Source organism: Cervus elaphus, chromosome 10, assembly GCF_910594005.1.
Source record: "Cervus elaphus chromosome 10, mCerEla1.1, whole genome shotgun sequence".
In the NCBI taxonomy this organism is placed as follows: Eukaryota; Metazoa; Chordata; class Mammalia; order Artiodactyla; family Cervidae; genus Cervus; species Cervus elaphus.
This window is the reverse complement of record NC_057824.1, coordinates 54,575,992-54,599,081: the sequence shown is the minus strand read 5'-3', so window position 1 is coordinate 54,599,081 and position 23,090 is coordinate 54,575,992. Positions and strand designations below refer to the sequence as shown.

Below are 23,090 nucleotides of genomic sequence, written 5' to 3'. Positions count from 1 at the left end.
GGCAGGGCCCTGGACGCGCAGGACAGAGCGCAGGAGGGGACGCTGTGCAGAGGCCGCAGCGGGGAGGGGGGGCCACACGACCCCCCCCGGCCACTCGGGAGACCGGGGCTGCAGGACAAGGGGCGGCCGCAGGCCACACGCAGCCCCAACGCCCAGATCTGGACGCAGGCACAGAGGCCGGCGGAGCCGTCACGGTCCCGGGCCGGCTCCTCGCGGGGAGAGGAGGGGCAGTGCTGGCCGTCGCCCAGCTGGCGCGCTCTGCACCCAGGGGGGACCCCGAGGTGGTGCCGAGGGGGGGACCCTGCAGGGTAAGCCTTACACGGGGGCGCGGCGCCGTGAGGACACGGGGAGACAGCAGGCCGCCCAGGAGCTTCTGGCCAGTGACTCCTCACAGCAGCTCGTGCGGCCCAGGCCAGAGCGCTTCCTGATGGGAACGGCCACCCTGAGGACTCGGGGACACGCTCCCTCCGGCTGCTGCGCTGTGTGGAGCGGAGCGGGCGGGGCAGGCGTGCAGACAGAGGAGCCAGCGGCTCAGGGGCCGCCGGGAGGTCAGCGGGAGGTCACTGCCTGCCGCAGGTGAGGGCTGCACCCAGACCGCGAGGGGCTGCTTTTATCTCCGACCTTGCACCGGACGCCACCCTAGGGCAGGCAGGACAGGCGATGCCCAAGGTCACAGGGACAGGAGGAGACTGGAGCCTCAGGCCCCTGCCTTCCGGCTCACTGCACACACAGGACGGTGACAAAGTGCAAAGACAGACGCTAGTCGATCGAGGAGTGCATCTCAGCAGCACCCTCAGATGCGCCTTCACCAGGGAGCGAGCGTGGGGCAGATGGGGCCCCTGCCTGGTCCCTGTCCCGGCTCAGTCCACCCCTGCTTACCCTGCGGGCAGTGGGCCTGGGACCACAGCTGCGGCACCCTGGAACTTGCGGGAGTGCCAGGCTTCAGCCCCCGCCCCTCAGAGCTCTCTCCTCACCAGCCCTCCAACCCCAGGTCTGGGCATCCCAGCCGCCTGACCTGGAAGAGCATCCAGATGGAGGGCGTCGCAAGGGGAAGGCACAGCTCTCAGTGGTTATCCCCTCAGAGGACGCGGGTTCAGACAATCACCCAGGGGCCAGACGGAAAAGGTCAACAAAATGAGGAGCTGTCTTTTTAACAGATAAACAAAACTGACAAATTCTTGCTGAACTAAGGAAAAAGATAAAGCTCAAGTAAATAAAATCAGAGATGAAAGCAAAGACATCACAAAGGATGCCATAGAAACACGAAGACTGAAGAACTGCTGTGATCAACATCTGACACCAGAAAACTGGACAATGTAAAAAATAAAACTCCTACAAACATACAGTCAAGAAAAACCTTAAAAAAAAGGTCTGAGCAGACCAATAATGAGTAAGAAGAATTAATGGGGAAAAAAAAAAAAAACCTCTCCCTACAAAGAAAGGCCCAGGATTACATGGCTTCACTGGTGGATTTTACCAAACATTTAAAAAACTATTAATACCAATCCTCCTTGAACTCTTCCAAAAAATCAAAGAGAAGGGAACACATTCAAATTCATTTTACAAGGCCAACATTACCAATATCAAAGCCAGACAAGGGTGCCAAGAGAAGACAAACAAAACGAAACAACTGCCAATAACCCTGATGAACACAGATGCAAAAACCCTCAGCAAAACACTAGCAAACTCAATTCAACAGCATGTTTCGCAGATCGTACACTGTGATCTAGTGGGACTTATCCATGGAATGCAAGGGTGGCTCAACATCCATGGATCAGTCACGGCAAAACACCACATCAGCAGAATGAAGGATAAAAATAACATAAGCATCTCAACAGAGGCAGGGAAAACATCTGATAAAATTTAATATCTTTTCACAAAAAAAATTAATTAGGTACCAAAGGAATGTTTTTCAGCATAATAAAGCCCACAGCTAACATATTCAACAGTGAAAAGCTGAAAGCTTTTCTTCTAAGATCAGGAACAAGGCAAGGACACCCACTCTCACTGGAAGCCCGAGCCAGAGCAATCAGACAAGAAAAAGAAATAAAAGGCATCTAACAGGAAAGGAAGCAGTAAAACTGTCTCCTTGCAGATGATATGGTCTTATGTATAGAAAATCCTAAAACTTCACTAGAAAACCATTAGAACTAATGAACAAATTCAGTGAATACATAGAAATCAATATACAAAAGTAAGTTGCAGGTTTCCCTGGCTGTCCAGCGGTAAAGAATCTGCCTGCCAATGCAGGGGACATGGGTTTGATGCCTGGTCCGGAAAGATTCCACGTGCCTCGGGGCAGCTAAGCTGGTGCCGCCACAACTACTGAAGGCCTCGTGCCCTTGAGCCCAGGCTCTGAGACAAGAAGCTACCACGAGAAGCCCACAGAGCAATCGAGAGGGGCCCCTGCTCACCGCAACGAGAGGAAGTCTCCACACAGCAACGAAGACCAGCACAGCCCCGACCTCCAAAAGCCGTTTCTGTGCACCAACAGTGCACCACCTGACAAAGAAACTAGACAGTTCCATTCACAACAGCCTCAGGTCAGGTCAGGTCAGTTCAGTGGCTCAGTCGTGTCCGACTCTCTGCAACCCCATGAACCACAGCATGCGAGGCCTCCCTGTCCATCACCAAGTCCCGGAGTCCACCCAAACCCACGTCCATTGTGTCGGTGACGCCATCCAACCATCTCATCCTCTGTCGTCCCCTTCTCCTCCTGCCCTCAATCTTTCCCAGCGTCAGGGTCTTTTCAAATGAGTCAGCTCTCTGCATCAGGTGGCCAAAGTATTGGATTTTCAGCTTCAACATCAGTCCCTCCAGTGAACACCCAAGACAACAGCATCAAACAACGATAAAATAGGACTCCGCTGGTGGCTCAGCGGTAAAGAATCTACCTGCTAATGCAGGAGAGAAAAGCCAGATCTCTGATCTGGGAAGATCCAGTACGCCCGTGTGCCACAGCTAGTAAGCCTGCGCTCCAGAGCCCGGGAGCTGCAGCTACGAGGCCCACACACCACGGCTCCTGAAGCCCTCTCGCCCTGCAGCCCGTGCTCTGCAACGGGAGAAGCCGTGGCCATGAGAAGCCCACATACAACCAGAGAACAAGCCCAGGCAGCAGCTGAGACCCGGCAAAGTCGAAAATTAATTAATAAAAACAATAAATTTAACCAAGGAGGTAAAAGAGCTATGCACTGGAAAATATAAGACTCTGATGATAGAAACTGAATACGATGTAAATAAATGGAAAGATATTCTGTGTTTGTGGATTGGAAGAATACTGTTAAATAGTGCATACTTTCCAAAGCAAGCTACAGATTCAAAGTCAACTCAATCAACAGTCCACTGACATTTTTGACAGAAACAGAAAACACAAAATATAAAGCTTCTGTACAGCAAAGGAAACAAAAGGAAGGGCGGCCCACCGAACGGGAGAGCGTGCGTGTGAACGGCGAACCAGAGGAGGAGGTAATATCCGACGTATGTCAGGGACTCATAAGATTGAATGTATATATAAAAAAAATACCAATTTAAAAATGGTGAAAGGATCTGAACAGACATTCTTCCAAAGAAGAATGAAAATGGCCAACAGAAAAGATGCTTGGCGTCGCCCACCGTCCGGGAGCCGCGAAGCAGGAGCAGGGAGGGATCCCCGCGCACCTGTTGGGGGGGTGTCACCAAGACACAACAGGGAGTGAGTGTGCAAGGACGTGTCCTGCGCTGCCGGGGCGGGGCGGGGGGGATGCAAAGCGGCACAGCGACGACGGGAAACAGCCCAGAGGGTCCTCGGGAAACTAAAAGCAGCACGGGCCGCCACCCATCACCCTGGCCTCTGCCCTCGGGTCCCTGCGGCCAGAGAGGCGGCCCGGGCGTGGTGCTGTGCCCTCCCCGCGCACCTCCTTCCTCCCCGCTGCTTCTCTTTAGCTCTTGCTCATCCTGGAATTCTGTCTCAATATTTTCCAGTTTGTTTCAGCTGCGCTTTTTACAGGAGTCAGCTCAAGCTCCTTATACAAGGAGAGCACCAAACACATACTTTCACAAGTAAGAAAAAGCCTGGACCTGGTGAACACCCTAGGGTTCAAAACCTGCTGCTCCTCCTAGGGCCAAGCCCCCCAGGCCGGGATGTGAGCACAGAAACTCTGACGTAAGCCCAGGTATAAGTCACGGGAGGAGCAGAGGGGTGTCCAACTCTTCCTAAACTGGAGCTAAACATTACCTGCTACATTATGAAACTGGGATTTTCCACAGACCTCCATGCAGCCCACAGCACAGTAATCTGCTTAATTAAATAAATTGGAGACACAACTCAGGCTAATATCTCGAATCACGGTGGCGTGAGCTGCATGTTTATGGCTCTGTTGACAGAAGAGGACTCACGACATATGCCACCAACTTCTGCAGCCACTTTATTAAATGGAATAAACAAAAGCCGTGCAAGGCAGCAGCAGACATGGGCTACTGGGATTCTCCCAATCTCAACACTTCCGGCGAGTCGCACTGAGATGTTTCTGCCAGAATCAAAACACGTTTCCCATTAGAACTGGCTGATTAAGCTAAATGGGTGAAATGCGATGGCTCTGTCAGAAGTGGATGTGTTTTCAAATTCCCTGTGCTCACACCCGTGGTTCCCACTCTGTCCCAGCGAGTCAAAGCCAGCGGAGTGCCCGCCCCCCCCACCTGTGGGTGGGTGCCCGCCCTGGGTGCGGGGGGCTGGCCGGGCCCCCTGGAGCCGGCATGGCAGCTCCCACAGAGGCAGCAGGGTCCTCGGGGTCCCAGAAGGGAGGCGCTGAGACAGACGGCCAACAACTGCAGCCTGCGTCCAAATCCAGCCCCCTCCCGGTTCTGTCAGTAAAGTTTTATTAACAGAGAGCCTCACCCACCATCTACCGAGGGCCCGTGGCTGCTTTCACGCGATGGCCCCCGAGCTGAGCGTCCAGACCCTGTGGTCACACAGCCCACAGGCCTCACTGTGGGTCCTTCATGGACGCAGCCTGCTGAGAAGGAGCAGGAACTTGGGGCGAGCAACGGGCCGCAGAAAGGCCGAGGAGAAGCAGAGGCAGAGGAAGGTGAGAGGGAGGACGGGGGAGAGGGGCGAAGGCAGAGAGAGATGGAGCGAAGGCAGAGAGAGATGGAGCCAAGACAGAGCAGAAAGAAGCCAAGGAGAGGGACGACGCCGGAAGAGAGAAGCGAGGAGCGGAGGGCGGGGAGAAGGAGCCCCACCTGCCACCAGGCCTGCCAGACCCTGGGTGCCCCCCGCCCCAGACCGGGTCTCGCTCCGCGCACGCCATGAGGCCCGGTCCCTGCAGGCACCGCTGCACGCTGCAGCTCCTGAGACAGCGGGCAGGACGGGGCTCCTCCCTGCCAAAGCCCAACAGTGCTCACAGCGGGCAGGACGGGGCTCCTCCCCACCAGCACCCAACAGTGCTCACAGTGGGCAGGACGGGGCTCCTCCCCACCAAAGCCCAACAGTGCTCACAGCGGGCAGGACGGGGCTCCTCCCCACCAAAGCCCAACAGTGCTCACAGCAGGCAGGACGGGGCTCCTCCCCACCAAAGCCCAACAGTGCTCACAGCGGGCAGGACGGGGCTCCTCCCCACCAAAGCCCAACAGTGCTCACAGCAGGCAGGACGGGGCTCCTCCCCACCAAAGCCCAACAGTGCTCACAGCGGGCAGGACGGGGCTCCTCCCCACCAAGCCCCAATAGTGCTCACAGCAGGCAGGACGGGGCTCCTCCCCGCCAAGCTCCAACAGTGCTCACAGCGGGCAGGATGGGGCTCCTCCCCACCAGCACCCAACAGTGCTCACAGCGGGCAGGACGGGGCTCCTCCCTGCCAAAGCCTAACAGTGCTCACAGCACGCAGGATGGGGCTCCTCCCCGCCAGCACCCAACAGTGCTCACAGGAGGCAGGATGGGGCTCCTCCTCACCAAAGCCCAAGAGTGCTCATAGCAGGCAGGACGGGGCTTCTCCCCGCCAGCACCCAACAGTGCTCACAGCGGGCAGGACGGGGCTCCTCCCCACCGAAGCCCAACAGTGCTCACAGTGGGCAGGACGGGGCTCCTCCCCACCGAAGCCCAACAGTGCTCACAGCGGGCAGGACAGGGCTCCTCCCCACCAAGCCCCAATAGTGCTCACAGCAGGCAGGACAGGGCTCCTCCCCGCCAAGCTCCAACAGTGCTCACAGCGGGCAGGATGGGGCTCCTCCCCACCAGCACCCAACAGTGCTCACAGCTCAGCGTTGAGTGACGGAGGACTCGCCTGGAGTCTCCAAACAACCACTAACTAACAGGTTCTATAAAGTTACGTAAGTTTCTACCGTCTGTCAATATGTGATGTGAAAGAAAGAAAGTGAACTCGCTCAGTTGTGTCCAAATCTTTGTGACCCCATGGACTGTAGCCTACCAGGCTCCTCCGTCCATGGGATTTTCCAGGCAAGAGTACTGGAATGGGTTGCCATTTCCTTCTCCAGAGTATCTTCCTGACCCAGAGATCAAACCCAGGTCACCCGCATTGTAAGCAAGACGCTTTACCGTCTGAGCCACCAGGGAAGTGTCAATATGTGATGCTCAACTAATAGACGTCTGGCAGCAGCTTGAAGCAGCTTCTAAAGTCTCCAAGTGTGGGTAGCTTTCGAGCTTCTGAGACAGGAGATGTTACTGTTACTAACACAAGAACAGGAGCGGCCAGGAGGACCCCAGGCCCGCTTGCAGGTCCCGGGGCCAGGTGGGGCCGCTGGCCTGGGGGGGCGGGGGTCAGTCAGACACCTCGGGGCCTGTCCTGCCGGGGGCCTGGTGCCCGGGGGCTCCTACCAGGCGGGCTCCGGGGCCCACGGAGGCGGTGCCCGGCACAGGGGTCAGCAGACGGCCGGGGCGGTGGGGTGAGGCAGGGAGGAGGCGGCTCTGAGATAAGGGGGGAGAGCCGAGCAGGAGGCGCACCCAGGCTGAGAAGCCCGTCCTGTGTGTCCTGCGTGCCATGCGGGCCCCTCGGCACAGCCCCCGACCTGCCCCCGTCCCGCCAACCCGGAGCAGGGCGCCCGGCTCCATCTGCTGCCACCTGCTGGCGCCGGGGGCAAACGGCTCCCAGCAGGGTGGGCCCAGTCCTGACTTCCACCGCGGAGGCGGGCAGCCGCCCTTCACCTGCCTGCTGACCTCCCGTCCACCTGCCCGGGATGCCCCGCTCAGCCCCTCTGAGCCTGATCCTCTCCAGGGACGGCGGCTCAGGCCCAGGCGGGGCTCTCGTGGGGCTCGGGGGAGGGCTCGGGGGTCTCCCTGTCATACAGGGTCCGCAGTGCAGGATACGCAGAAGGCGAGTCCACCGCCGCCGACAGCCTTGCCGGGCAGGCGGGGCCTGGCAGAGCCCGCGTCCAGAGCACGCGGCGGGTCCCAGGAGTGCCCAGCCTCGCAGGTGGGGACGTCCGTCCTGACGTGGCCCTGGGGTCAGCGTGGCCTGGGCAAAGGGCAGGAAGCCATCTCACAGCTGCGTCTGGAGGACATGAGGCTGGGCTGGGAGACCCGATGTGGACAGGGGTGGGGTGCTGCCGCGGCCAGAGCCCGCTCCCCTGCCCTCCTCTGCCCGGGGCCGCCTGCCCACCTGGACCGGCTGTGTGGGCTCCCGGGTGACAACGATGACAGAGGGAATCGGGCGGTGACGCGGCTGCACTGTGACGCCCGCCACCCCAAGCTCCCGGAAGGCTGAGCCGGACGGGGAGGCAGAGGGACCACCCGCGGCCCTGCTGACCACAGGGAGGGCGGGGGCACGGTCTTCTCTGCCCAAAGCCAACAGTCTCAGGGGACCCGGGGGAGTCGGGGCTCACGGGGACGGAGCTGAGAGGCGGCCGGGTATCCCCCGGCCTGCGGCTGTGAGGACAAGGTGAGGCGGTGACCACGCTGCCAACGCGCTCTGAGGGCATGGACAGCCCCCAGCTCTGACACAGGGGAAGCCTGGACGGACGGCCGTGAGGTCAGCACGGCCAGCTGGCGATGACCTGACCAAGTGTGCGTGGAGCACAGCGGGGCTTGGGGTACAGAGAGCTGGGGCCTCGGGGCGCGGGCCCTCCCTGCCATCGCTCTTCGTCAGCGTCTCGGGGGGCACAGCCAGGGACTTGGGGCACAGGCCCCCCCATCACTCTTCATCAGCATCTCGGGGGGCACAGCTGGGCCTCGGGGTGCAGGCCCCCCGTGCGTGGCTCGCGTCAGCGTCTCGGGGGGCACAGCCGGGGACTCGGGTGCGGCCCCCCGTGCGTGGCTCGCGTCAGCGTCTCGGGGGGCACAGCCGGGGACTCGGGTGCGGCCCCCCGTGCGTGGCTCTTGTCAGTGTCTCGGGGGGCACAGCCGGGGACTCGGGTGCGGCCCCCCGTGCGTGGCTCTCGTCAATGTCTCAGGGGGCACAGCCGGGGCCTCGGGGTGCGGGCCCCCCGCCCGGCACTCACCTCCACCTCCGAGCTGTGCGCGTGCACCTTCTGCACCAGGTCCTCAGCCTCGCGCATGCGGCGGGTCAGCTGGGGTGAGTGTTCGGCCGGGGTCAGCTCGCTGTCGTAGGAGCCCAGGATGGCCCGCATGCCGTCACGCTCCTGTGGGCGAGAGGGCAGAGGTCAGGCCGGGGGAGGGAGCGAGGCGATATTAGAAACAGAGCGGCATGGGGGGCACGGGGTCAAGTCCGGGGACAGGCTGCCAGGCTTCTCGAAGACCTTGAGCTGAACCGAGCCCAGCAGAGGACTGAGGCCAGGCCGGGCCCTGGCTGCTCTGAACCCCGGCGGAGCTTGGCCTGCGGCAGTGGGCCCGAGTGCCATCCTCGGGCGGGGCGCACGCCGACCGCCCAGCCCCGAGTGGCACCATCGGGCCTGCAGTGCTTGGAGACTCACAGGCGAGGGGTGGGGGGCTCTCCTTCCCCTGGAGCTCGTGGGACGCAAGAGGCCAGAGTTCAAGGCGTCAGCGTGCCCCAGCCACGCCTGGCCCCCCTCCTCCGTGTCTGGGACAAAAGATGGTGCCCGGTAAAGACACAGCTCAGATTTCCTGGGACACTGATCACACGCCCCGAGAACACCCCTAAAAGTCGACAGGAGTCAGGTCACCGCTCAGCGATGTGCAGGCCGACAGCCTGAGCCAGGAAGGAGGCCAGGGCCCAGGGGAGATGGCGCCATGCCCAAGCGTGTGACCTTCCCAAGATGCTGTGACGGGGGGACCCGGGAAGTCCTGGGAGACTGCGGGCCACCCTGCGTCCAGGAGTGGAGCCTCTCTGACTCCGGGAAAGGTCTCTGCCCACTGAGGGCCTGACGCCAGGGCGAGCGTGGAGGGGGCACCTCTTCCCGGGCAGGAGCTGGGCATGGGCGCCTGCCCTCCTCCCGCCCTGAGCCCCCAGCTGTCGCCGACAAGGCCCACATGGGTGACATAATTAAAGAGAATCAGCTCCCTGCATGCAGCCAGGCTCACAAGGCACCAATGCACAACGCTCCCGCCTCCAGTGAAAGATCCTGAGAGCTCCAGCAGGTCTGGGGGGGCCCCGAGAGCCTGGGTTTCTGGTGGGTGAAGCTGTGGTGTGCCAGCCGCGCTGGGGAGCAGGACGCACAGCTGGGAGGCCTCCGCCTGGGCTGGCAGAACCCAGAAGACGTGCCCACGAGACCACAGCCAAGTCCCAGCTCTGATCCTCGCCCCCCGAGCCTCCGTCCTTCCTCATCAGCGGCTCTCGCAGGCTGCCCGGGACGACCGACACTGTCCTGGACCAAGCGACCAGCCGCGGCCCTGGGGCCGGTGAGGCTCACAGTGACAGCAGCAATCCAGTCCACATGGGCAAACAGACCCATGTGTTCACGGGTGCAGCGTCCCGGTGCAGCCGCTGGAGAGGGTCACACAACCTCGCTCCACACCCTCCTGGTGCCCCCGCAGCCCCCACACCCGCCAGGGCAGCGACCAGGCGAGCTGCAGGGTCAGCCCACATCGGCACTGGCTCCGAGGCACATTCTCAGACCTGGAACAGACTGGGGGGCGAGGCCATGGGCCCTCTGCCCACGTCCTCTCAGCTGGTGCTTCCGTGAGCGGAGGCCTGCCTGCCCAGGACAGATGCACCCCAACCGCTCCTGACCCTGAGCACCACGCGGCCCCTGGGCCAGCCTGGGCCCCTCCTCAGGTGAGACTGGAGAAGCTGGGGGCTCACAGGACCACACTGTCTCCCTGGGGAGCCCATGGGCCCTTGCCTGCCGAGTTCAGTGGTCTCGCGAGCCTCCTGCTGGGCCATCACCCCAGCACAGACTTCATCATTAGGTGATGACAAAAAATTCAATAAGTGAGAAATTAAAGTTACAAGTCCAACTGCAACTGGTCACACACCCGTGGAAAATTTGTTTCCAACAGGACGGTTTATCGAGTGTCATAATTTTATTGAAATCCTATATCTTCCCATTGACTTTTATGGTTCCGAGCTGGTTACAAAGGCATCAGCATGGAGCAGTGGGGCGCATGGGGCCGGGAGGGCCTTCCTTTCATAAACAAGCGGTAATCATCGCCTTTATTGACCCGTAAATCTCCACAATGCTGCCTCTCACTACGGTTCTCTTCTGTTACGTCTCCAGGCTATCAAAGAAGACACAAAGTTGAAAGTTTGCTGTCTGTACCTTTTACAGAAACTGTTTTCTCATTAGTCACGAAGTCACGAGAACTGTGCTGGCTGGATCCAATAATGACTTTTGAAGGACAGAGTCCACTTGCGGTGAAGCGCTCTGGTTTCCACTTGAACGAGCGTGGCCACTCACCCCTGAACAGACAGGTCGGCAGAGATGGGCCGGGCGGACCCTCTGTGCAGATGAGACCGGCCCCTGCAGGGCATCTCTACCTGGGGCCCCACAATCCTGTGTCCCCGCCACCCTTGCTGGTCACGTGATCAGCGCAACCCAATCTCGGGAGAGACGAGCTGAGGGTGCGGGGGAGGGCAGGGATGGCCAAGGCCCCCAAGCCCAGGCCCGGCCCCACACTCCTAACAGACGCGGTGGTTGGGGTAACACCATGGCCTCATGTTACCCCAGGTATCAAGGACCAGACTCAGAACTTGCTGAGTGGTGAGTGGGCCTGGCTGGGGGGGACAGAGGGAGAGGCCCTGGGTGAACAAGCAGAGGGTCTGCACACATCATGTGGACCACACCGCGTGGGCACTGCCCTGCGGCTACGATGCCTGTGTCCATCGGGGTGCACGCCCATGTCAGACCCGGGGACGAGGCTGAGGCAGCTCCACGTAGGCAGCTCAGAGTCCAGCCTTGCAGCCCTGGACCAGTCCTGGAGGACGCCAGGAGGACGCCAGGACAGACGGTTCAGACGGGAAAGGGAGGCGAGGTCAGCCGTCAGCATCAGAGGGCAGCGCATTTCTGAACAGAGTCCGTGAGAGTCGACAGACAGAGAAGGGGCCGTCAGAGGGCACAGGCGGGAGGCTGCCCACCTTGTCTGCAGCCAGCAGGAAAGTCCTCCAAAAGTAAGTTTAATAAAAACATTTCCAAGCCAAGAAAAACTCAGACAGGTCCTCAGCACACAGCCACACCAAGGGGAAGCACTAAAGGATATCCTTCCAGCAGGAAAAGGGTCCCATGGACGTGTAGAGACGTCAGTGTAACAGGTACGTATAAGCGCAGTCACAGTGGAGACTGGTAAGTATTTCGAACTAAATAGCAAAAATACAATATATCAATCCTGAACTCTGCATCTAAATTTACATCCTTAAATGAATATATCAGAAGAGAAAGATAAAACCAATCAACTACCTATACCACTGAGAAAGTCAGAACAAGAAAAACAAAGAAAGGTAACAGTAGATTTAAAAATAGGAATTAATAAAATAGAATAAAGTATAGAATCAACAATACCAAAAGCTGGTTCATCCAAATGATTAATAAAATTGATGAACCTTGATGAGATACTTCAAGAGAGAGATTAAAAAAACCAAATAATGAGACAGAAAAGGAAGACATAACTACAGACCACAGAAATATTTTAAAATCTAACAAGATACACTGAACTTCACACAAATTTAAAATTTTACATAAAATAGACAATCCTTTTTTTGTTTTGTTTTGTTTTTAAGGCTTATCACCACTGAATCAAGAAGAAAAAGAAAATCTGAATAGTTCCCAAGCTATTAAAAGAAATCAAAGCCCCAATACAGAATCTTCCCAACACAAAAACTCCAGGTCTGGACGCCTTTCTTGGTAACTCCACCAAACTTTAAAGAAAGAAATATCACTGATCTCACCAAACTCTTACAAAGAAGGGAAAGGAGAACCTTCTAACGCATTTCATAAAGCCAGAAAAACCATGACACCAAAACCTGCTAAGGAAACTTTGTAAGAAATAAAAACTGTCAAGATCTCTCATAAACACAGATGCAAAATCCCTGAACTGCTTATTAGCAAACCAAATAAAGCATTACTTACAAAGGACAATCCACAGACAAGTTTGTTTAATTCCTGGAATGCATTTTTGCTTTAACATTTGAAAACCAATTAATTAAATTCTCCAAGTTAACAGAATAAAGAAAAAAATCATGATCGGCTCAATATATGCAGTAAAAGCATCTGATTAAAATTCAACAGCTATTCAGGATTAAAACCATAGGATGGAAAAGCCCCTCAGCAGAGGAGGAAGAAAGGGGACCCTCTCTGATCCGAGTCCTTGGCTGTGGTGGGGTGGGAGGGAAGGGTCTGAAACAGAGCTGTTGACGTTCCTGCTCCATCCGGCACCAGGGTCCTGAGCAGTGGAGCAAGGCGTGAAGATCAGAAGGAAACGAAAAACTACTCATAGTAGCTGACACAACTGGGAAGGTGAAAACCCAATAAAATTTACAGATAAATTATTAAAACAAGTAAGCTTAGTCATGTTGCTGGATCAAAGTCAACATCCAACATTCAGTTACATTTATACATGCTGGCAAAAAGAGTTCCAAGAGGAAATCCTGGAAAAGATGCCATTTATAACATCATCATTAAAAAAAAACCAAAAACCCTACGAGATGAGATGTCTACCCAGAAAACTTTGCAAACATTACTGAGAGAAATTAATGACCTAAAAACGTGGAGACAAAAACACGTTCGTGGATCAGAAGATTTCACGTTATAAAGATGTTAGTTAATCGCGGTATCCGCAGTAAAACTCGGCAGGTTTATCGGTGGAAGCTGACAGGCTGAGCTCTAAGCTCGACACGCAGATGCAGAGGGTGGTCGTCGGCGCACAGTGCCAGCAGTCGGCTGGCGAGGAGGGTGGGCTCCCTACCAGACCGCAGCCTCAGGGATTACAGCGGTGTGGTTCCCGCGCGAGAGAGGGGCAGGGACAGCTCGCACAGAGGGGAAATTAGGTGCACGTAAGGAGCGCGAGAGGCCCATCTTCTCAAAAACTGCTGTCGAGTCAGCTGAATATTCCTGCGGGCAGAAAACCAAGCTTGCCAGATACCATAAAGCTTTGTGTTGTGAAGTTATGTGTGAAAAAGCAAAACATTACAGAAACTACCATGAAAAGACACCTCAGTGTCCTGGGGCAAGCAAAGCTTTCTTGAACAGAAGATACACAAAAAGTAACTGTAAAGGAACGTTCTACCTTGTTACGAGTAAGAGCTCTGTTAAGTGGGAGCGAAAAGCTAGGAGGAGATACTTGCAAACGAATACCTGGTAAAAGCCTAGGATCCAGAATACACAAAGAGTTCTTACAAATCAGGGAGAAAAAGGCCAGAAAGAAAAAAAAAGGGAGGGCAGTGAACCTGGAAGGGGCTTCACCAAAGCGGATCTCCCAACGGCCCATCAACACAGGAGGGGTGTCCCCCCCACCCTCCCCTGGGAGGCACAACACGCGGCAAACACGGGAGGGGCCGGCTCTCCGGGAACAGCAGCGTGTGAGGCAGCGTGGACGACGCGCAGTGCGGGCAAGACTCTGAAGCCACAGGAATGCCTGTGCCCTGCCGCAGGCCTGCGGCCGTCACAGCCCCCCGGCCGGCTCTGCAGGCGAGCACGTGACGGAGCGCCCAGCAATGTGCACAGATGTCGTGCGTGTGCGTGACCGAAACACAAGTGAGAAGACGCCACGGCGGCATTACTCACCATCGCCGAGAAAGCAACCCCAACACCCGTCAGCAGGAGGATGGAAAGCTCCAGGGTGGCACGTCCGTCACACAGAAATGAGTCTGAGCGGCTCAAACAGGCACCAGCGGGCACGCGCTGCACAGCCCATTGAGACTAAGCTCCAAACCCGCGGAGGCCGTCTGCCGCAAGCAGGTCACACGCTGACAGAAAGCAGACCAAAGTATTAAAGATGCAAGATACTGTGCAGTCTCAGGAGCAAGGCTCTGGTTGTACAGTTAACACTCACAGCTTCTCAGAAAAATACCCCAGCCCACAACCAACTCCACCCCCCCAACGCCTGCCGAGCAGGAAGAACTCGCAGGGAGGCCAAGGTGTCCAGCAGTCGAAGGTGCGGCGCGGCAGAGGGTGGGCCTTCCGGCCAGGCTCCCCAGAGTCCCGCCGCTCAGTGAAGGAGAGCCGGGAGGGGAGGGCCTGAGGGTCACGCTGCGTGTCTGGAGCAGGGAGGGACAGTGGAGACCAGAGGAGGTTCTGTGGGAGCCGTGATTATCGCGGTGAGAGCGGGGCTGGGAGGAAGCATGGAGCAGAAGCGGACCCACACCACCATGGAACGGAGCCGGGGCCGGCCCACACCCACCGCGCTCTGGGAAAGGGCTGGCACTTCTTGCCCAAGGTCCCCAGGTCTTCCTCCCAAGAAAATCCAGCTCCCGGGGCCTGAGGTCACCCGGACGGTGCTAGCCCTGGCATTGCCTGGGGACACACCGGGAGCCAAGGATCCGGTCCTCACCCTCCAGGCCGCCGCGGCCAAGAGGGAGGGCCCAGAACAGCAGGCAGAGAGGTGGCCATGGGCACCCACCCGCCCCGCCCCTGCAGGAGGGGTCACACCTCAGGACCCGCACAGGAGAGGTCCCCGGAGACGCGGCTCAACCCAGGCTGGGGGGGAAAACGGCTCTCACGGCAAATGTTTTCAGAGAAGTCAAAACTCAGCAACTCCAGCTACCTGGGTGAACAGGCCGTCCAGTGGATGACGAGTGGCTTAGAGGGCAATTTTAACAGAAGGCAGTTCTGTTCACGTCCTGGAGTGGCCTGAAAGAAGTGTCCCTGCGTGCGTGTCTCGCTGGCTTCTCCCGAAGCCGCCAAGGCTCACGCAGCACACGCACCGCCCAACATGCTTCCCCAGGATGGGCTGGAGGAGCCGGGCTTCGGCAAGAGGCAGCGGAATCCCTTCAAAAGTGGCAAAAACTATTCATCTGCGCTTGATGGAAATGCTTCCTAAACAAGTAAGACATCGACCCGGTCACAGCAAATGGAGGACACGCGTTTTTAACCTTCCCTTAATGGGCTGGTTCGCTGGCATGGGCTCTGATTTCTACGCCCTCACAGCTGGGCTCCTGGGGCAGCCGGAGCAGGCAGACCCCGACCTCGGCGCTCAGCAGCTTCCTGGGCCCCTGCCATCCACACCCGCTGTTCAACACGGGACCTGAGCGTGTTCCTCCCTGGTTCTCCAGCCTACCTCCAGGCGCCTCTCCTTCACCACTGTGTCCATCAGCCTCATTACACGAAGGTCTTATGGCTCGCAGCTCATCAGATGCAGAGCAGGCCCCTGGAGGCGAGGGCTGCCCGACTGGAAAGGGAGCTCAGACCCGGGTTCAGCGTGCATGCAGCCTGGCGGCACCTCCAAGTGCACTTGCAGAGCCCACTCTGGGAAGGACTGTGGTCCCGGTTTCACGGAACCGCCGGGCACAGCCACCTGAGGTCTGAGTCACGGTCCGGGGCACCTCCACCCTAGCCCACACTAGCCGGTGGGGAACGAGCCTCTGTGGGTCTCTGTACTTCTCACCAGCGGCCCTGGTCCTGCCACTTCAACCTCCTGATGAAAAGATCCACAACACCTACTGGAGGTGGGAGAGGGAATCAGTCGTGACCTCCCGGAGCCCTCTGACTCAGATTTCACACTGCTCTCTTACCAATTCCATTTCATTTATGTCAGCCAATAACGCCTCCCCGGCCCCTGCCTGACCAGCTCGCAGCTTCCCAGAGCAGGGCCTCACCCGGCGCGGGTGCCTTTCAAGGGAGGTGGGGCCAGGGCTGCCAGCACCTTCCCACCCGGGCCCCAGCCAGGGAGGGGGCCGTAGCCCCCGCAAGCCCACTCAGCACAGCAGCCGCACAGAGGCTGCCCGCCGCGGGTTAGGCAGGACTGACAGGCTGGAGACGGAGGGCGGGTGAGGCAGGCAGAGGCTGCCTGGTGGACCAGGCCAGCTCGGCTGCAGGGGGGACAGCCCACCTGCTCCACCCGCCGCTTCCTTCCCTGCGGAACGGAGGCTGGGTTGTGGACCCGGGGCGCGGCCGCCCACCCCTGCACAATGCGCCGAGCCTCAGGGACCCTTCTCGGGGGCGGGGACACAGGCGGCTCTCACCACGCCTCGCCTGGCGTCCCCTCCGCTGGACGCCCAGCCCCCGCACGGCCCGCAGCGCAGTGAGACTCGGTGAGTCCTGCTCAGGGGAGAGCTGGGCGTGAGACACGGCCCAGCTCCAGAACAGCCGCAGGTGCCAGGCCCCCTCTCGGAAGAGGGCCCCAGCTGCCTGAGGACAAGAACCTGCCCGGGTCGCCAACACCAGCGACGGCGCGGAGCTCGGAGCCCAGGGCTGCAGGAAGCGGGTCATCAGGGACCAGCGGGGCCCGAGGCGGGAACGCGTCCTGGGGGCATCACTGCCCAGCACAGCCCTCGGCTCAGGACGCGCCGCTCTGGGCAGCGACCCCGCCGCTCCAGCGGTCACTGCGCTCTGAGTCCCAGGCACTCATGGAACAACCCTAACAGCTCGCGCTGATTTAAAGCGAGACAGGGACCCCCACCCCAGCTGCTCTGCAGGCCGCGCAGAAGCCGCGAGCTGCCTCCATCCCAGGCTGCAACGTGAGGCAGCCTCACCGACGGCTCAAGTCCAGGGCCATGGACACCCAGGCAGGGTCAGGCTGGCTGACTACTGACGTGGGTGTACCGGGTCTCAGCTGGCACGCGGGACAGCACGTGGGATCCTGGTGGCTCAGATGGTAAAGAATCCGCCTGCAATTCAGGAGACCCGGGTTCGATCCCTGGGTCAGGGAGATCCCCTGGAGAAGGCAATGGCAATATTCTTGCCTGGAGAATCCCAGGGACAGAGGAGCCTGGTGGGCTACAGTCCATGGGGTCACAAAGAGCCGGGGACACGACTGAGGGATTTTCCCTTTCCCTTTCTTTCATATGGATCCTAGTTCCTTGACCAGGCTGGAACCCGGGCCCCTGCAGTGAGCGTGCGGTCTTAACCACTGGACCCCGGGGAAGGCCTCAGCCCGTTTTCTAACTGGTGTTTATATACGACTCAGTGCTGAGAGCGCTTCTCTGGTCAGGTACACGGTCTGCAAATGTTCTCTCGGTCTCTATCTGTCTTTTCATCTCTTAACAGGATTTTCCACAGAGAAGTTTGTAGTCTAACTAAATCTCTCTTCCACAGACTGTATTTTGGTGCCAAGTCTAAGAACTCTTTGCCTAGATCCTGAAGATTTTATCTCCCTTTTGAATAAAAATTTCCTACTTTTATGTTCTACATTTAAGTCTGTGATTAACCTTAAGTTAATTTTTGTACAAAAGGTTCACTTTTTTGCTTTATGAATGTCTAACTTCTCCAGCACAATTTATGGAAAAGGTTATCTTTCTCCCACTGAACTGCTTTTGCAGTTAACCCAAAGCAAGCAGAGAAAGGAATTAATAAAGACAAGAGTAGAAATAAGTTAAATGGAAAGTAGGAAATAAAAGCCAAACGCTGGTTCTTTGAGAAGATCAATAAAATTGATAAAGCTTTAGCTGTAGCTGATCGGCTGAGCCAGGAAAAGAGACGAGATTCCAGTTACTGCAGTGAGGAATGAAAGGTGAGGCGGCGCCACAGACCTTACAGGAGCGAAAAGGATCAAAGGATCAAAGATCAGAGATCAAAGATCAGCAACTGGACTCCCAGAGTTACACAGCCTGCCTGAAATGGACAGACTCCCAGCAGACACACACCACCGCAACTGCCTGCAGAAGAAGCAAAAAGCCTGAAGGGACCCACCATTAGTAAAAGACTCCTTGCAGCCTGGCCCTGCTCTGCCCTCTGCTGGGACGCTGGGCAGGACGGGCACGCTCTCCTTGGGATTCCCTATCGCACACGGGGTCGTTTCTGCCACTCCATCTCCCCGCTGGCTGATCTTTCCCTCCTTTCTACCATGGACTCATCTGTCACACTTTAACTTCAGTTCCTGTGTTTCTGGTATCACGGAAGACGTCTGCTCTCCCCAGCCACCGCCTGCCCAGCGCTCTGGCTGGGTGGGGACAGTGGATTTCTGTGGTCGCACCCTCTGGCCGATCCGGGCAGCTGACCTCAAATGGAGCCCAGCAGAGCCCATCACGAGCTGCTCCTCGAGTCCCGAGGCCGGCCTCCACCTTTCTCACCTCATATACAATGTCCAGGGTTTGGGTATTATTCAGCAAAAGAAATGGGGAAGTGATCTGATTTCATTCTTTTACATGTAGCTGTCCAGTTTTCCCAGCACCATTTGTTGAAGAGGCTGTCTTTGCCCCATTGTATATTCTTGCATCCTTTGTCAAAAATAAGGTACCCAAGGTGCATGGTTTTATTTCTGAGCTTTTTGTCTTATTCCATTGGTCTGTATTTGTTTTTGAGCCAGTACCATACTGTCCCGATGACTGTAGCTTTGTAATATAATCTGAAGTCAGGAAGGTTGATTCCTCCAGTTCCATTCTTCTTTCTCAAGACTGCTTTGGCCATTCGGGGTCTTTTGTGTTTCCATGTGAATTGTGAAATTTTTTGTTCTAGTTCTGTGACAAAAGGCACTGCTAATCTGATAGGGATAACACTGAATCTGTAGATTGCGTTCGGCAGTATAGTCATTTTCACAATATTGATTCTCCCTGCCCAGGAACATGGAACATCTCTCCATCTGTTTATGTCGTCTTTGATTTCTTTCATTCAGTTCCGTTCAGTTCAGTCACTCAGTCGTGTCTGACTCTGCGACCCCATGAATCGCAGCACGCCAGGCCTCCCTGTCCATCACCAACTCTGGAGTTTACTCAAACTCATGTCCATCGAGTCGGTGATACCATCCAACCATCTCATCCTCTGTCGTCCCCTTCTCCTCCTGCCCCCAATCTTTCCCACCATCAGGGTCTTTTCCAGTGAGTCAACTCTTCGCATCAGGTGGCCAAAGTATTGGAGTTTCAGCTTCAGCATCAGTCTTTCCAATGAACACCCAGGACTGATATCCTTTAGGATGGACTGGTTGGATCTCCTTGCAGTCCAAGGGACTCTCAAGAGTCTTCTCCAACACCACAGTTCAGAAGCATCAATTCTTCGGTGCTCAGCTTTCTTTATAGTCCAACTCTCACATCCATACATGACCACTGGAAAAACCAGAGCCTTGACTAGACAGACGTTTGTTGGCAAAGTAATGTCTCTGCTTTTTAATATGCTGTCTAGGTTGGTCATAACTTTCCTTCCAAGGAGTAAATGTCTTTTCATTTCATGGCTGCAGTCACCATCTGCAGTGATTTTGGAACCCCCAAAAATGAAGTCTGACACTGTTTCCACTGTTTCCCCATCTACTTTCCATGAAGTGATGGGATCAGATGCCATGATCTTAGTTTTCTGAATGTTGAGCTTTAAGCCAACTTTTTCACTCTCCTCTTTCACTTTCATCAAGAGGCTTTTTAGTACCTCTTCACTTTCTGCCATAAGGCTGGTGTCATCTGCATATCTGAGGTTATTGGTATTTCTCCCGGCAATCTTGATTCCAGCTTGTGCTTCTTCCAGCCCAGCGTTTCTCATGAGGTACTCTGCATATAAGTTAAATAAGCAGGGTGACAATATACAGTCTTTCTTTCATTAGGGTCTTATAATTTTCTGTGTACAGTTCTTTTGTCTCCTTAGGTAAGTTTTTTCCTAGATATTTAATGCTTTTTGTTGCAATGGTGAATGGGATTGAGTCCTTAATTTCTCTTTCTGATTTTTCATTGTTAGTATATAGGAATGCAAGTGATTTCTGTATACTGATTTTGTATCACCATACACAAAGGTAAACTCAACATGGATTAAAGACCTAAAGAAAGACCAGAAACTATAAAACTCTTAGAGGAAAACATAGGAAGAACACTCGATGACATAAATCAAAGCAAGATCCTCTATGACCCACCTCCTAGAGTAATGGAAGTAAAAAGAAAAGTAAACAGGTGGGACCTGATTAAACTGAAAAGCTTTTGCAGAGCAAAAGCAAGGTGAAAAGACAACCCTCAGAATGGGAGAAAATAATAGCTAATCAAACAACTGACAGAGGATTAGTTTCCAAAATATACAAGCAGCTCATACAACTCAATGCCAGAAAAACAAACAACCCAATGAAAAAGTGGGAAAAAGACCTGAACAGACATTTCAGCAAAGAAGGCATACAGATGTCTAACAAACACATGAAAAGATGCTCAACGTCACTCATTATTAAAGAAATACAAATCAAAACCACAATGAGATATCACCTCACACGGGTCAGAATGGCCCTCATCAAAAAGTCCACAAACAATAAATGCTGGAGAGGGTGTGGAGAAAAGGGAACGGTCTTGCACTGTTGGTGGGAATGTAAATTGATACAGACACCATGGAAGACGGTATAGAGACGCCTTAAAAAACTAAGAATAAAAAAAAAAAAAAAAAACTAAGAATAAAACCACCATATAACCCAGCAATCCCACTCCTAGGCATGTACCCTGAGGAAACCAAAACTGAAAAAGACACATGTATCCCACTGTTCATTGCAGCACCATTTACAATAGCTAGAACATGGAAGCAACCTAGATGTCCATCGACAGAAGAATGGATAAAAAAGTTGTGGTACATATATACAACGGAATATTACTCAGCCATGAAAAGGAACACCTTTGAGTCAGTTCTGATGAGGTGGATGAACCTAGAACCTGTTATACAGAGTAAATTGCGTCAGAAAGAGAAAGATAAATATCGTATTCTAACACATGTATACAGAATCTAGAAGAATGGTGAAGAACTTATTTTCAGGGCAGCAGTGGAGAAACAGACATAGAGAACAGGCTTATGGACGTGGGGAGAGGGGAGGAGAGGGTGAGATGTAGGAAAGAGTAACATGGAAACTTAATTACCATATGTAAAATAGAAAGCCAATGGGAATTTGCTGCGTGGCTCGGGAAACTCACAGGGGCTCTGTGTCAACCTAGAGGGGCGGGGTGGGGAGGGAGATGGGAGGGAGGTTCAGAAGGGAGGGGATGTAAGTATACCTGTGGCTGATTCATGTTGAGGTTTGACAGCAAACAGCAAAATTCTGTATAGCAATTACCCTTCAGTAAAAAATATATTAAAAGAAAAAAGAAACGGGGAAAGCATGTCTATTCCATCTTCCTGGAAACAAATCACTCACATAGCAAACGCCGAGTGCCTCGGGGTGCTGGCGCTGCAGCAGGCGCCGTCAGGAGCGACTCAGTGGCAGCGGGCTTCTGCTCGCCTCCCGGCTCCCAGGTGACAGTCACGCCTGCAGGATTAAACCAGAGGAGGAGGCGCCGCGGGCGCCGACTCGGGTCACAGAACCCCCTCTGCCCAAGGAATGCAGGACTCCAACAGAAGGGTGTGACTTCTGAGGTGCAGAAACACTGTCACCAACGTGGCCCCCGAGGCTGGGGGGAGGCCGGGGGAGACCACAGCCCCGGCGCCCACTCTCCAGGCCCCCGGCCACCAAAGCCCCCTGCAGGCATCCAGCTCTGTGCCAGCAGGACCACCACACCCAGAGGTCAGAGAGAACCGTGGCCAAGTGGCCGGCAGTCATCTCTACTGCCAGAGAAAAGGACGCCCACCCACACACACGCCTGCCGTCCACCGCAGGTAAAGGCGTCTCTCACAAACACTCCCTCTGTCCGCACTCCACCTTTTCTCCCTCCAGTTGATGGAGTTAACAGCCAGCGGACACAGTACCGGCTGATCCCTGAGCTGAAAGCTCCCATCACCATCAAGTCAGGCTCCCGGAGGAGACAGCGCTGGACTTAACAAGTTTGGTCCCTACTTTCCGCATTCTTTTTATTTATAAAATTGCTTATGTAAAGGTATTACCATGCATAATATATTCAATTATGCAGTGTAAGATGTAGCCTTAATGGAGAAAGCTCGAGTCAGCCACATAGACAGTTCAGAAGATATTTTTTAAGAAAAGACTAAGTCAGTGACTTTCAAACGTGTCTGAATCCGCACACCTCTCACAACCCAGGGGGACACAATATAAATACATAAACTAGGGCTCTGCTCTCTCGAAGGATAATAGCCTGGAGCTGACACCTCTCTCCTCCCCCTGGCAGGGCCTGCATTAGCATGTAAATAGCTGGCAGATACAAGGAAATGAAAGCAGGAAGAGCTCTTTAATTAACTTTAATCCTCGGAAAATCCAGGCAGCGATCTGCCCTGGCAGCCCTCCTCAGAAGGCCCTCACCACAGCCTGGAGGCCCATCCTCGCAGCCCCCCATGGAGAGCGTGGCCAGTGAGGCCCATTTGGGGAGGGGACATCTGGGTACCGAGCCCAGAAATGGCCATGCCACGCCTGCCACGGAGTCTGGAGGTGGTCCCCGGACGGAAGCCTGGGCCGGTGCACAGGGCCTGCCAGCCGGGGAGACGGGGGCAGTCACCCGCGGGGCACAGGTCTGAGAGGGTACGACCGCAGCCCTGCCCACAGGGACGGGACCACAGCTCGGGCACCGTGCTGAGGACGCCCCGCTGCCCGCCCAGGTTCCCCACAGTGACCGCGGGCTGCGGGCCCAGTAAGGCCACGACCCGACGACGAGGCCACCGCCCGCGGAGCCGACCCGGAGCACACAGACATGCTCTGCAGCCAGTCCCCACAGGCACTCAGGGCTGCTCCCAGAGGTGAGGTGCCAGAGAGAGCCACGGTGGCCTCTGCTGGAAGGAGGCGGCTGGGCCACAGACACACCGGGAACGGTGCTTTCAACACCCAAGACAGGCCC

The 23,090-nt window shown here is 55.8% G+C and overlaps 1 protein-coding gene across 2 annotated transcripts in view; it reads right to left on the bottom strand.

Moving 5' to 3' along the window:
* The window catches only part of MAD1L1 (mitotic arrest deficient 1 like 1), a 233,017-nt gene that overhangs the window by 88,251 nt on the left and 121,676 nt on the right, over positions 1–23,090 (bottom strand). For both annotated transcript variants that reach the window (XM_043915437.1, XM_043915439.1), the window contains one exon: positions 8,425–8,565. In XM_043915437.1, the coding sequence (XP_043771372.1) occupies positions 8,425–8,565 (141 nt within the window). The remainder of the gene's footprint in view (positions 1–8,424; positions 8,566–23,090) is intronic.